The sequence below is a fragment of the Drosophila sulfurigaster genome, chromosome 2R (assembly GCF_023558435.1).
Source record: "Drosophila sulfurigaster albostrigata strain 15112-1811.04 chromosome 2R, ASM2355843v2, whole genome shotgun sequence".
NCBI lineage: Eukaryota > Metazoa > Arthropoda > Insecta > Diptera > Drosophilidae > Drosophila > Drosophila sulfurigaster.
The window spans coordinates 18,021,716-18,036,268 of NC_084882.1; the positions used below are offsets into that span (position 1 = coordinate 18,021,716).

The following is a 14,553-nucleotide window of genomic DNA, read 5'->3' on the forward strand; positions in this document are numbered from 1 at the left end:
CAAATTAAATACAAACGTTTGACAATTAAACACGACTTCAGAGCTTCAACGCGGGGCGAAGGCATGGCTCGGATGGTAGTCAGAATGCGTCATTAAAAGCACTGCCAAGGGAGCACTATGGGAAGGGCGGGGAGGTGAGGGGCAAGAGGAAGTCTCGGTCGCTTCGCTGCCGAAGTTGTGAAAACTTTTGCAGAGGCTCAAATACTAAATACAGTCTCGTTACAAACTGAGGAGCGTCGCATTTGTGTTGGGGTCTTTTTTTTTCTTCCTCCACAACTACTTCGACTACTTCGCTCACTCACTCGTTTGTGATTGCGCTATTGCTGGCTCGCTCGAACGCGTGGCGCATGATGAACGCCATAATTACCGTTACGTATACGCCACCATTGCTATTTTTTGTTGGCATCGCTTTCCGGCCAGCCGATTGGTTGGCGAGCAAGAGAGCACGCCGTTCATGTCGCCTCGCTCTAGCGCACGCAGTGAATGACAAAACTGGTTGGCCTCTCGCAGAGAGAGGAGAACGAGAGAGAGAGAGAGAGCGCGCGCGTCGTTCGCTTGTTGTGCAGTTATGATTTGATTGCCGAGTTTAACCACCGACAAACGAGACACGACGACGAGAGAGCAAACGATGTTAAAGAGACGGCATGCACACACGCAAAGCAATACGACGACGACGACGACACGCACACACACACATACAGACACGTTCATACAAACTGGCTGCTGGCGTGAGCAGCGCGGAGAGCGGCGCGGGCAGCAAAAGAACTGAAGAAATATCGACGTGTCTAGTTAGCAAACCAATCTTCAATCTAGTTTCGAACAGTTGACTGTGAAACGTCGAGTTGAGAGGTCCTCCTATTGGATCAGCGTCGTTGTCGTTCGTTCCCATCGTTCATCGTCCATCGTTCAACGTTTATCGCTGCGCGTTGCACGTTGCACGTCACTCTAACATATTGTATTGTGTGTTATTGTGTGTTGTATTCGTATATTAACTAGACACAAAGTGAACAACACAAATTCAACATAAACTTAAAGTCTCTTGACGATTACTGATTATCGATTGCTAATTTGTGCTTCGAGTGAAAGCCCAGTGACCAAGTTGTCCCCCAGTGCGTGTTGTGTGTGTGCTTCTTATTTAAATGCTCTGTCCGCCCACAATGCGTCCGGCCAGTCCTGCCGAATCCGAGATCTCCGTCGGCGGTGCTCCCAGCCCGCTGCCACCTCAGCATCATCAGCTGCATCATCCACGCGCCGGCACCATCGATCTGCTGCAGCAACAACAGTTGCTGATGCAACAACATGCTGCTGCCGCCGCAGCGGCCGCTGCTGCTGCTGGACTGACACGCAGCGCCGTCGGCACACTGCCGGAGGATTACTTCCAGCCGCTGAAGCGTCTGCGCATGTCCTCCTCCTCGTCGGAGCCACGCGAACAAACGCCCAGTCCACCAGCGCCGCCAGCTAATCCACCCACGAGCAATGCGAGCAGCAACAACAGCTCCAACACCAAGTCTGCTATTGAGGGCGTCAAGAGTTTCTCCATTGCCGACATTCTCGGCCACTCGGAGAAGCAGCGTTGTGCCTCCAGCTCACCACCACCGGCTGCCACTTTGCTAGCGCCTCCAGCTGCACGTCCCGTCGCCGCTGGACTGTTGCAGCCACGCACCGAACCGCTGGACATGCATCCCGCCGCTGCGGCAGCCATGTTGCTGCCCGGTGCACAGATTGTGCGTCCCTGGGATCATCTGCTCGGTCCCATGCCCGTGCGTCCCTTCATTCCCTCCGCGCTGCTGCACTACGAGCAGCGTTTGGCGCTGGACTATCATCGCCAGCTGCAGGAGCACTTCAATGCCCAGGCGCAGCTTCTGCGTCACATGGGCATGGACATCATACCCTCCGAGAGTGGCTCGGATCGTTCCAGCTCCGCAGCCAGCGATTGCTGCTCACCGGAAATCGCTCGCGACTCAGCGGCAGCTGCTGCTGCGGCCGCTGGCGCTGCATCTCGTCGCAGTCACAGTCCGCAATCATCGTCGCAAGCTGCCGCAGAGCGATCCAGTGGCTCCGGCAATGCCTCGAGTCCATCGCAGGCGGCGGGCAATGCGAGCAACGCGGCTGCTGTGGCCGCAGCGGAGGCGAAGGCCAAGGCCAATGGCACACCGTTGGATGCACTGTTCCAGATGACCACCAAGGACTTTGACGAGTCACAAGGTAAGCATCAATTTCCTTTCCCTTTTCGCCACTTGACGTGGTTATAAATTGAGCAAATTACGAGTGGTGCTTTTTTTATTATCGGGAATCGATCGTTGGATCGATTAGCATATAAATGTTCCATTGACAAATGTCTCAATATTTGGTATTGTTGTTCGGCAAATGGAAATTGAAATTGAAATGAATTGGTTTGAATGAATGAATGTTGTTTTCGGTATTTTCGGGGGCCTTTAATTCGGTAGCGAGTAACAGCGACCCATTAATTTTGAAGCAATTTTTGTTCGCTTAAAATGAATACGAATACGAAAACGAATACGAATTCGAATACAAAGCGAATATTTGCCTAATTGAAATGAACGATCATCAGTTTATCCTATACCCATTTCCGTTTCTAACTAATTTTTAGCTTTTGTCTTTCAATTAATTGGCGGCATGTGCCAAGAAAGAGAAACGAAACCAAAACAAATTACAACCAAATGAATAAATAATATATTTGAACGAGAATACGACTAAAGAAGAAGGCAGAGAAATGTTCTTAGATGAATCTTGCTTACTCTAATATGCCATATCATTGAGACTTATACAGTTTATTGTCATTCATACACCCGCATCTGTCACAGTCGCAGTCACTGTTCATGTTTACACTCATTTTGCAGCATTAAGTGGGCGTTTTAGTGTCAGCCAAAACTCCCTCAACTCCCCAAAATCCCCCCTCCACCTTTCACAACTTGAACATTTTGTGTTTTCATGGTAATTATTGTTTAATAGCTACAACTATAGGCAATAGCTATACAGCCATATTCATATGCGACTTGTGTGCATTCGTGTTGATTCTGCAACGATTAGCAACAATTAGCCAGCGGCCAACTTAGCTCATGTTCATTACCTAATAGACTTTTCCCCCCCGACCCGACCATCACTCATGCATTTGTCTATTTATTTTTGTAGTTATTTTTTATTTGTGCACAATTAACATGCCGTTTCCATTTGGTTAAATTACTGTTGTTGCCGCTGCACAAAAACTAATAAACGACTTGCCCCAACCACAACTGATAGTCGTAAGCATATTAGACGCACTGTACTCACAAGCACTCACACTCACAAGCACTCAGACTCGTATTCACATTTTAGTTGGCTATTTATCGAATGTTGTACAACCATAGACGATGTATTTACGACTTTTGGCTGTCGATGGGGTTCAACAGCTTCGTCGTCGTTTGTCAATCAGCAACTAGAAGTCGCCCTCCCGATAAACATGTAACTTGTAGACATACTTTTCACAGTCACTGTACACATTAATATTATTAACACTCGCCGAGAGCGGGTGAGAGAAATATAACTTTGACTTCTCAGTAGATTTGAGTTTGATAATGAAAATCGTATCGAATTGTTTTACATAATATAGTTTAGCATGTGTTGGAGCTGATTTTAGATTCTTTTTCAACTTGTGCCACCAGACAGCATGTCTGGCTGTGTTTCCAGTTCCTGGTATTGCCACAAAATTAAAACGTTCAACACGTTAACTGTGGCAAGAAGTGCGTGTGTTATACTTGGAAAGCAAAGCGCTGAACTCAAATTTCATAGCATATTTTACCATATTGAGAGTGAAAGGTTTTTGTGCTCTTTTGCTCGTTTTTCCCAGTACACAGCCGGTTGACAAATGCAACCAAAACAAACCACCCCTCATAATGAGGGGCATGTATGTAAGTGGACACCTGAGAGCCTGAGGACGACTTGGGACAGCAAGTGCCCAAGTGGCCAGGGCACATTTCACTCATTTCACTTCTCTCTCTCTCTCTTTCCCTTTCACCCTCGCAACGTCGCTTGTTGTTTAGGTAGATAAGTCACAGAAATTACTTAATGAGTCTGCGATAAAAGACAACAAATGTAAATCATCTAGGCCTCAAGTGCCCTCCTAATGGGTTTTGGGTTACACACAAAAAACAAAAAACAAAAAACGTGCTCGAGATAACAACAAATAGGCAAATTAATGCACAAAACGAACAAAATCTACATACAAATTCGTAGTCGGAGCTGAAAGCGTTTAATTAGTATTTAATGCCGAGCTAGTTTGTTTGACAAGCAATCGGAATGGGCGTGAAGAGTGCTTCAATCGATTCCCAACCGGTTCGACATCATACAACTAATATAGCTATACATATTTATGATTTGTGTCAGTCGCATTTTTGTGTGATTTTTTCGAAGGCAAATCATAAATTAGTTTTGAATTAGCTTGCAGCTAATTAAACTCGCGTCGGTTCAGGAAGCATTATGCAATAGTTGAAGCTTGAACAATTGTTGTCTGCTTGCAATTAAGCAATTTGTGACTGATTTGTGGGTGTCAATAATAATTATAAATCAAGTAGCAAACAAGACAAATGAATGCGGCACACTGCACACTGCACACAACTGAGAAACTTAATCAAAACTAAATTATATAGATGGGAGCGAATTATTATATTATAAGGAAAGCGCTTGCAATTAAATCATTTAAGTAGATAAATCAAAGCGATTTAATTAACACTCGCACTGACGCTTGACTAAAGCACAACCCGCTACCCATGAGGGTATTAACTCAGGCAAAATGTATGTAACAGGTCACCCTATAACTATATATATTCTTGATCAGCGTCATATAGCCATGTCCGTCTGTCCGTCTGTCCGTCCGTCCGTGTCCGTCTGTCCGTCTGTCCGTATGAACACCTAGATCTCAGATATAAGAGATAGAGCTATAATTTTTCGACAGCATTTGTTATGCTTGCACGCAGATCAAGTTTGTTTCAAAGCGCTTCCGCCCCTGCAAATCAAAAATCGAATAACAATCGTAATTTTAAAGCTAGAGATACGAATTTTGGTATATACAGTAATAACTATAGTAGTTATGATCCCTGAAAATTTGGTTGCGATCAAAAAAATTGTGGAAGTTATTAAAGAAATACTTTTGTATGGGCAAAACGCCTACTTACTAGGGGTCTGAGTTGCTTTGGCTGACAATCTGGTATATTGTGCCGTCTATGGTATATTTTGAATGCGGTAATATCAATATACCACATATACCATTTGGTATATTTTAAGTATTTTGCAGTATATTTGGTATATTTTGAGAATAATACCGCAAAATATATTGCTATTCAAAATGGGTAGCGGGTATCTAGTACACTCGACTGTAGCTTACAATGCGACTTACAAAGTCGCTTGTTAACACTCGTGTTCGACTATTAGTCGACTCGACTCGATCTCAACCGGTTTTCAATCTTGATCATAATCGCTAACCAATCTCTCTCTCTTTCTTGCACTCTTGCAGATAAATCGCACTTGGATATATTCTCAAACCGGCCGCAGCCCAAGAAGAAACGCAAATCACGCACTGCATTCACCAACCATCAGATCTTTGAGCTCGAGAAACGTTTCCTCTACCAGAAGTATCTATCGCCCGCCGACCGAGACGAGATCGCCGCCTCTTTGGGCTTGTCCAATGCCCAGGTGATCACCTGGTTCCAGAATCGTCGGGCCAAGCAGAAGCGTGACATCGAGGAACTGAAGAAAGACTTTGATAGCGTCAAAGTCTTCTCTGCGCACAAATCATTCCTCGAGAATGTCAACGATCTCAGCATTCTGAAGAAGAAGCCCATGCACGAAGCCGACATGGTTGGCCTGGCCGCTGCCGCAGCCGCTGCCGGCATGGTAGGCGTGCCAGTGGGCGTGCCGGTGCCAGTGTCCGCTGCCCAGGCGCAGGCACAGGCCGCTGCCCAGGCGCTGGGAACGCCACCTAAATGAGTGGGCGGTGGGATGCGTATAGCGCATATGCAACCTGATGAATGGTACAGAAAATGAACAAAGTATTGAGGACGACATTATCATCAAACGACTGCGAGACGAGTTGTGCATTTTGTTTAATTTTGGAGCCGCAAGCCAAAGAGGCCCGCAAAGGGATTAGCTTCAACTCCGCTGAGGCGCCTCAGCACTTGCAGCAGACAGATACAGAAAGACAGAGACGGAGACAGAGAGAGAGAGAGAGAAGAGATTTAAGTTAGAGTAAAACACTCTAAAGATTTTATTTGACACGGATGTGACAATCAAATGGATGTGGCAAAGGCATAAAGCAAGCCAAGCCAGAACCAAACAAGGACTAAGGCCATCGAGCAGGCCAAAACACAAACCCGGACTAAGGTCACTTTTAGGCCAATTCCCGGAGCAAAAGGCAACAACAACAACAACAAACCACCAGCTGCGACTTAAATTTAATAAGCAAAGAGAGAATTCAAATCGAATCGGCTCTTTTCAGAGCCACCAAAGTGTACTTTTAAAGAGTATTCAAAGTTTCCAAAAATTAGATTTTAATTTTGTAATTTATTTGTCAAATTATAACGGCATTATTTATGCAATAATTTTTGAAAACAAATTGAACTTGAAAATAAACCAATTTGAAATTTAAACTACGATTTGTTTAATTTCTCCAAATTGTTTTCTAAAACAATTGGCATCATTAAATTTGAGGTAAATTTATGTGAAAATATAAACGTTAGTATATAAATTCTAAATTCGCATAGCTTTATTATACACTTTTTAACCCATTTTATTGCGGTTGTGGCGAATATTCAAATGTTGGCCAATAAATTTAAGCATATTTAAGCAAAACAACGCAGAAGTCGCGGGTCATTTGAGAAACAAGTTAAAAGAGCTTCTTCCATTCCAATCCATTTCTCTGCTCAATCCACATTTCACTCCGTAACTCTTCGCATTTGAATTTCAATTCTGAATTAATACTACATTCATATAAATGTGGTAGTAGAATATGTATTCGGGAGTCGGGTTCAGAAGCTCGCGAGTGGAGCTCTTAAAATAAAAGAAATCTTTTTTAATTTTTATTAATGATTATTTACAACCGTTATTCAAAATTTAAACTAATTAATTATTAATTTAATCACTTGGCAAAAACAAAGAAATACAAAAAAACGAGTTGACCACAAAGCAACAAAAATCTAAACCGCTTCAAGTGTTTAAAGCCGAGCGAGCGCGTTTTGCAGCTCGCCAAGCAGCCAAGAAGCCGAACGCCGTCAATTTGCATATGAAATTTACTTAAATTGTTTCAATATTTATTAATTTTTAGGCAATCGAGATACTCAGTAAAAAATATTTAGTGTACTTCGAATGAGAAGAAGCCCAGCTGAAAAGTGTATAAAAGGTAATCGGCTTTTACTTTAATTAAATCAATATTTATTTGATGGGTATACCCTGTAAAGCTAGTGTTTTTATGGGGTTTATAAGACGTATTAAAAATAATAAATAAATACAATATTTTTATTAAACATTTCTTGAACATAAATTGCAGTAGCTTTTGAAATGATCCTTAACTTTATCACTTCTATTCTCTATGGTATCATAGGGTATTCTTCAGTCGTATTCCCAATCGATACACACTCAATCGTTTTCAAATATTTCCAAGTGAAATGGACGGACGTTGCTTGCGTTGTTGGCTACCGTTTGCGGCCAAGTTCAAAGGCTTTGGACGCCGCCGCTGGCGCGCACATTTTTCACTCTCAACTCAAAGTCTTCCACTTTGACTCTGAGTTCGATTTCGAGTTCGAGTCAGAGTCAAAGTTGGAGACTGACCTGCACCTGAGCACTTTCCGAAAACTGAAGCGCGCCATCAATCGTCGCGTTTTGGACTGACCAACAAAAAAAATAAATAAAAAAAAAACACTCCAAACCGTCTGCCGATCGTTTGTTAATAATTTGAATAATCAAGCTATCAATTCCGCTGCTAATGATGCCGACCGATTGAAGTAGCTGAAGCAGCAGCTGATGATGATGATGATGATGATGGAGCTGGAGATGGGGCAGTAGAGGTAGGTGGAAAGGGAGGCGGGGAGAAGCAGCATCGTTGGCATGCTGACAAAGTTTGGTTTTGCTTTTGGGGATCGGTTTAATTTGGCGCTTATCGCGCCGCCAACGAACGATTGTCGATTGTCTCTCACAGTTCGTAAACTAGGCGGAAAAGCCTATTGCATATGCATGAGAATCGGACTTGGCATCGGACTTTTTAGTTAAAAGCAATTTATTTTCATTTCCAAATGTGTGACAATGCGACGCATGCCCCAAGATAAAGAAACCAACAAACTAAGAAACTACGAAACTCGCTCTCTTTCGCTCTTTCGTGTCTCTCTCGCTCTTTGGGCGTGATTAATGCGTTTTGAAAGTGCTGGGCGAAAGTTGCACTGGAAACCGTTTAATTGAAATCAAGCTATGGACACTGACGTTAGACAAACAGAGACAGCAATAGAGACAGCGCGACTAGTTTTGCTGTTAGAGTGAATCCAAAATTTCAGTGGGTTGATGAACGAGGTAAAGGAGCTTGGAGGGAGAGGGATAGGGAGATGGATAGGGAGATGGAGAGACACAAATTACCGGCCATTACCGGTAGCATTTAGCTTTAGTAGCTGAGAAATTTGCCGCGCAAATTGAGGCTGAAACCGTAGCACTAATTATGGGAAAATCTCTTAGCACTTCCGTCCAAAGAAACAAATAGAAAACCCCGACGAAAGTTCAAAATGGGGTATTACGATTACAACTGGGGAGGAGAAATGCGTAAATGTTGAAACCCATTAATCGAATCAACTAAAAAATGACTAAAGAGCGCAATTAGCAGCATAATTGTGGGATTGAGTGTAAAAGAGTGTAATTTTGCATAGTCTTAGGTCCTTAAATAGCTCATATACCTTTGTTCCCTCTCTCTCTATCTATCTCTTTCTTTCAAGCTTGCTTGTTAAACACTCTTTGCGTATTTCCTGCTCAGTCAGATTGTCAGCAATTATGCTGCATTTGCACCCGTCAGATCGCAGATCGCAGAGCGCAGCTCACACGATCAAGTGCTGCCCTTAGTCGACCTACATCATTCCTCTGTGCCTCAGCCTCAGTCTCAGTCGCAGACCCAATTGCACTTCCATTGCCAAGTTGTGAGTTGCCTGCTGCAAGCCAGGTTAACTGGCGCCGTTGCCCAAAAGAAAAGTTGCGCCTGCGGCGCTTACAGACAACTTTTGCCCAGTGCTGATTATGATAAATGTAAACAATTCAGCTTGGCACACAAATGCAATCAAAGGACTGCAATTACAACTTTGTTGCTCTTGAGAGCGAAGCCAAAAAAGAAACCAGTTAAGAGCGAGAGCGAGACAGAGAGAGAGAGAGAGAGACTGGATGTTGCCCCCCCAAAGCGACGATCAGTGAGCGCATCCGCAATGCTCAGAATGTGCCTTCGTGCTTCTGTCTGTGTGTTTGAGAACAAGTCTCTTTCTCTCACTCTCTGTCTATGTGTGTGTGCGATAGAGATATAAAAGCTAAATTGGTAACTCATACTTAATTTGGTGGCGGTGCCTTTGAACATGCTTCCAATTAGCTTACAGCCGACACCTCGAGCCGCTTTCAAACCAAAAGGCCGCTCGGGGACTTTTACTGCATCTGTATTTGTAAATGTGTGTGTGTGTGTGAGGCCAACAGGATAATATGTGCAGCCAAAATGGAAATGGAAATGATACAGCAGAAAATGGCAAACTAAGGCGCACTGAAAGCAATTTGTTTCATTCATTCATTCATTCAACATCAACCGATGATGTGGCGCATTTCTATCCAACATCATTTTTGGTCGGATTCATGAATGAATTCATATGCGATTCGTTACGATAGTATGTTTAATGAACTCGTACAAAATTACGAGTATGAAAGGCAAAAGCATTAAACTGTGCCACAAGTCGATCAAATAATGAAAAAGATTTACTATTAAATGTGTAACTCATTAGCTAAACTTGCAGTGACTTTTACTATGAAATAAATGTATCTCAGTATCGTAATAAATCCTCAGTACCGTAAGTTTAACATGCAATGACTTTTACGATCTCAGCTTGTAGTGCCTTTTACGATCAAATTAAACTCAGTATCGTAAGATCTACTTAACTATCTATGCCTTCATTGAAGCAAATCTTTAACCTTGTGTTCACCAATTATTTAAATAGTTATTAATTTTTATTCAACTTTTACAAAGTGATGAAAGGCAAACAAATCTATAAATATACCAATAATAACGTATTTCAAATAATAATCTAATGTATTTCAGTATTGTCAGTTAAACTTGCAATGCCGTAAATTCACTTCAAGTACTTCGATTAATTTCATATTTTTGTATTCGTAGGTAACTTGTTAAAGCGATCAAATAATGATCTACTATGAAATGCGTGACTCATTAGTTAAACCTCCACAGACTATAAAATATATCTCAGTATCGTATATTAAATTTCGAGTCGTTCTTGACTATCTTTGGCTCCATTTAAGACAGATAAGCTTCAACTTTAACCTGGTAGCCACGAAGTACAAGATCACACAAGAAAAAGCCGCCAGATTGGAATCCATATCGCGTTCCATCTTCCATCTCCCGAGCTGTCCAGCTACCATCCAATTAGCTGCTGCTCGTGCAGAACACACACGTTGAGGTCCCCCCCCCCGGGCCCTCGTCGATATTCATATATATACATATATATATACCATATATATGTACGTACTGTGGAATTCGCTTGACGCGCCCGCGGTGCTGCCCATTCCAAAGTCGTTATGGCCACTTAATTCGTTTGATGCCAATGAATTGACGTTGACGCCATACCGCTATATCCATCGATAAGACAAATGTAAAAGGCCTACACACACAATTTTATATTGAAATTTGTGAAAATCAAAAGTTTCACAGCTTCAGCTACAAAAGTGTTAATGTCTGTCACTTAAGTAAGCAAGCAGAGACTCGATATCCGATATCCAGTCGCCACTGACATTAAGCTTCATCAGTGATTCAAACTTCGGCTTCAATTTGCATACAAATTAAGGAGAGACGACGAGCACTCAAAGAGAATGCTTTCAGTTTTTTTGAGTATTCAGTATTCAGTTTGAGACCACAACAAAGCGCTCCGTATAGAGGTTGCACCTCAAATGCAGCCAAGGGGCAAACAGCTACCGATTTTATTATTGATAATGTTTTGATTTATCACAAAGATATACAAATTGCTCTCGGTTGCCACTCTTCTGTATCTTCTTTGAGATTAACGATCATTATACGACTGCGGTTAGACTACTTCAGAAATTGTTGCGACTTTGTCATTTCATGTTGTTCTTGCGGCTTTCATCCGCTGCTGAACTTCGGTTATCATTGATGGTCCCACGATCTTCGAGTGATATTGCTATAGATATGTTTTGCAGCCTGACATCAAATGATGTTAAATGTTTTTTGGTGTTTTTGCGGTCAAAGTTCTACAGGTGGAGCAATGGGATCGTTTCCTCTGAGTGTCGCATTCGTCACAGCAGCAGCGGCAGCGTGCAACAAAATGTGGCAGCAACATCCCTTCGAGCTGTCATTAATTGGCATGCATTTCAGCCAGGTTTTTGGGCCGGTTTATGTTTTTTGTTTTATCTTGTTTTTTTGTTTTGTTGTTGGGTTTGCTTGTGATTGTTGACAACTACATGGCACAACTTCATCAACAGCCCGCTGGCGTCAGATGCAGAGTCGAAGTCAGAGGCGAAGTCAGAGCCGTGGCTAAACAAAAGGCGACATTAATGCATTGCCGGCAGCCGTGCCCGCCAAGGGGCGTGACAAATTTGGCTACAACGACAATGCCAATGACTTTATTACCAAGTGACACTCGTGGCTGCTGCAGCTCCCTATGCTGAATGCCGCATGCTGCATGCCTCATGCCCCTAAAACCATAACCATATTCAACGAGTACCAAAGCCAATGACATTGTATACAAAATATGTGACGAGCTCTCAGGAGTCTCGCTCGCTCTCTCTCCCGGGGGATTTGGGATTGCCAGCTGGATGTGTGTGTGTGACAATAAACACTTTAGCTATTTATGAGGTTTTAATGAACACACTCCATCCACACACACACATCCCTGCCCAACGGCGGCCATCTTCTGCTGCTGACTAATGAAAAGGATACCGATACATTTGGCTTATGAATTTGCAGAATTAGAGGCGCGTCGAATGCTCGCTTGAATAGTTTGAATACATTCTCGAATACTATGATGAGTGTTGGTTTGTGTGTGAATCGAGTGGTTCCTAGGGGCGCGCGATAATTATGATTGACAGGGCGTGTCGCGTCTATTGAAGCGCCCAATTAAGTGCCACTCAGTAATTGATTTCGAATACGTTTGCAAGTACGAGTTATACTCGCAACTTAGCGAGGAGCAGCTGACGGCGTTGCTATGCGCCAAATTTACTAAATTGAGAACCCAAGAGAAACAAAGTACAAAAAAACCGACTACAACAAAACATTTAAGTCAGTCAAGTGCAGGCATTAATCAAGCCACACGGCCATCTTTCAAACGAAACAACTGGGGAAACTAACTTTAAATGCCAGGCAACGGCATTGAAAGATAACAAAAAGGAGCAAGTAATTTCCAAAGGGTTGCAACTTAAATACTCTTCACTACTTTAATGCAATGTAATCGGAAATGTTATCCGGAAAGAATATGTAATATTCATGTAATTGTACTTTCCTTTATTGCTTCTTGTTTATCTAAAATACATAATTTGTAAAATCCTTAAACAAATATGTTAAAATAATTTCTTGAAATATTGCTTATAAGTTCAAAATTCATAAATTAAAAATTCCTTACAATTAGGGATTTCTAGAAATTGAAGTTATTGTATTGTATATCACTGGATTTTTTGCCTCATTTACAAATTTTTACAAAGTAAAATACAGTAAACTTACTAACTATTAAATTACGTTTAAATAAAATAAAGTTAAAATAACACATATCTAATATTTTTATAGAAAAAACCATTTTAAGCAATCTTTACAGATTAATTATTGGAATTTATCAGAAAATAATAATTACTTAAAATACAATGAATTGAAAGTAATTATTTAATTAGGAGAACATTTGAAATAAAATAAAGTACAAAAAAACTTTTTTTATTAATAATACTTTCAATTAATATATAAATTATAGTCACATCGGTAGGTTTTAAAATATTTCGCATACATTTACCCTAAAAAATCGTGGTTGCGAGTGTCTATTAAAAATTTATGACCAATTTATTGTACAGTTTAAAATTATAAGGATCCCTTTTTTTACATTGCCAGAGTTGAAGAAATTATTAAATTAATTAATAAACTTTAATCTTTTGTATTATCTTTAGTATAGACACAATTTATTTCTGAAGCCTGTTTCTATTTAATAACTAATAACCTCTGTTGGCTAATAGAAGCGCCTAGTTAAAGTACACCTAAATAAAGAGGGTATGAAAAGTATTATCGATTCCGGTTCAACAGTTGCATCATTTCACTTAACTGAAAATGGTGAAGGGGCGAAGGGCGCATTGCAGTTAAATAGACATTTGCATGCAAAAGATATGTCGAAAAGAAAAACCAGGACAAACAACGAAGCAGAAATTGAATAATACACACTCAAACACACAACAACTACAAATGTCAAGCTGGGCAAAGCAGAGCTAAGCAAATGGCAAATGTGATTTACTGCAATCAATTTAAATGCAATGCCGAGACAAGAAGAGGGACAGCGACAGCGACAGCGACAGCGACAGCGAAAGGTACTGGGAGAGAGGGAGAACGACACGGCGACAGCGACAGCGGCAGCTGGCGTGCAGTAAATCCAAAAACAAACGGATGTGTGCCAATATGAAGCTAAGACACTAAGGCTAATACCAACACATTGACGAACATACTTACACATGTACTTTTGCCCATAAGAATGAGAATGGGGCAATGAAAACAACGCAACGCAACGCAGCGTCAGCGTCGCTGTCGACGTCGACAAAGGGGACACCTTCCCAAAGCAGATTTTAAAGACGCTTTTGTTTTTGCAAATTGCCGCAGTCAGCGAATACATCAGCGGCGAAAATAGACGCTCACAAAGGCGAAAAAGCCAACGAGAAACAAAAAACAAAAATAACACACACGAAAAAAAACGGTACAAGAAGAGTCTGAAAACTAGACATCATTATTGATGACAATTGAGTGCGCCAGCGAGCAGCTGGGCCAGCCAAAAGGCACAGATGTGGAGATCCAGTGCCAGAGCCAGGGCGAGTGAGCGAGCGAGCGAGAGTGGAGAGTGTGTAGACTATGTGGAGTGTGCGAAGAGCGAGAAAAGAGGACAGAAACTGCACTAGCAATTACGATAATTAACACAGTCAGCCGCGTGGAAAGGCGGCCGCCTCATACCCAAAAGAGATCGACTGAAAGGGCAACAACGAAAACAAAAGAGAGACAGAGCAAGAGCAAGGGGAGCACAAAACACACACACAACGCGAGAGCGGGAGAGCGAACAAAGCAGAGAGAGCAGCAGC

At 42.0% G+C, this 14,553-nt stretch overlaps 1 protein-coding gene across 1 annotated transcript; it reads left to right on the forward strand.

Moving 5' to 3' along the window:
• The first annotated feature begins 808 nt into the window (after window positions 1–808).
• Window positions 809–6,622, forward strand: LOC133838389 (homeobox protein HMX3). The gene is made up of 2 exons (XM_062269462.1): window positions 809–2,205; window positions 5,510–6,622. Exons 1-2 carry the CDS (start codon window positions 1,140–1,142, stop codon window positions 5,980–5,982), a joined length of 1,539 nt encoding a protein of 512 aa, XP_062125446.1. The 5' UTR covers window positions 809–1,139; the 3' UTR covers window positions 5,983–6,622.
• Window positions 6,623–14,553: the final 7,931 nt, after the last annotated feature.

Bases quoted from the DNA above. Each gene is read 5' to 3' on its own strand.
- LOC133838389 (XM_062269462.1), top strand. From the start codon at position 1,140: ATGCTCTGTCCGCCCACAATGCGTCCGGCCAGTCCTGCCGAATCCGAG. The intron at 2,206-5,509 runs GTAAGCATCAAT...GCACTCTTGCAG, and splicing joins GGACTTTGACGAGTCACAAG to ATAAATCGCACTTGGATATA.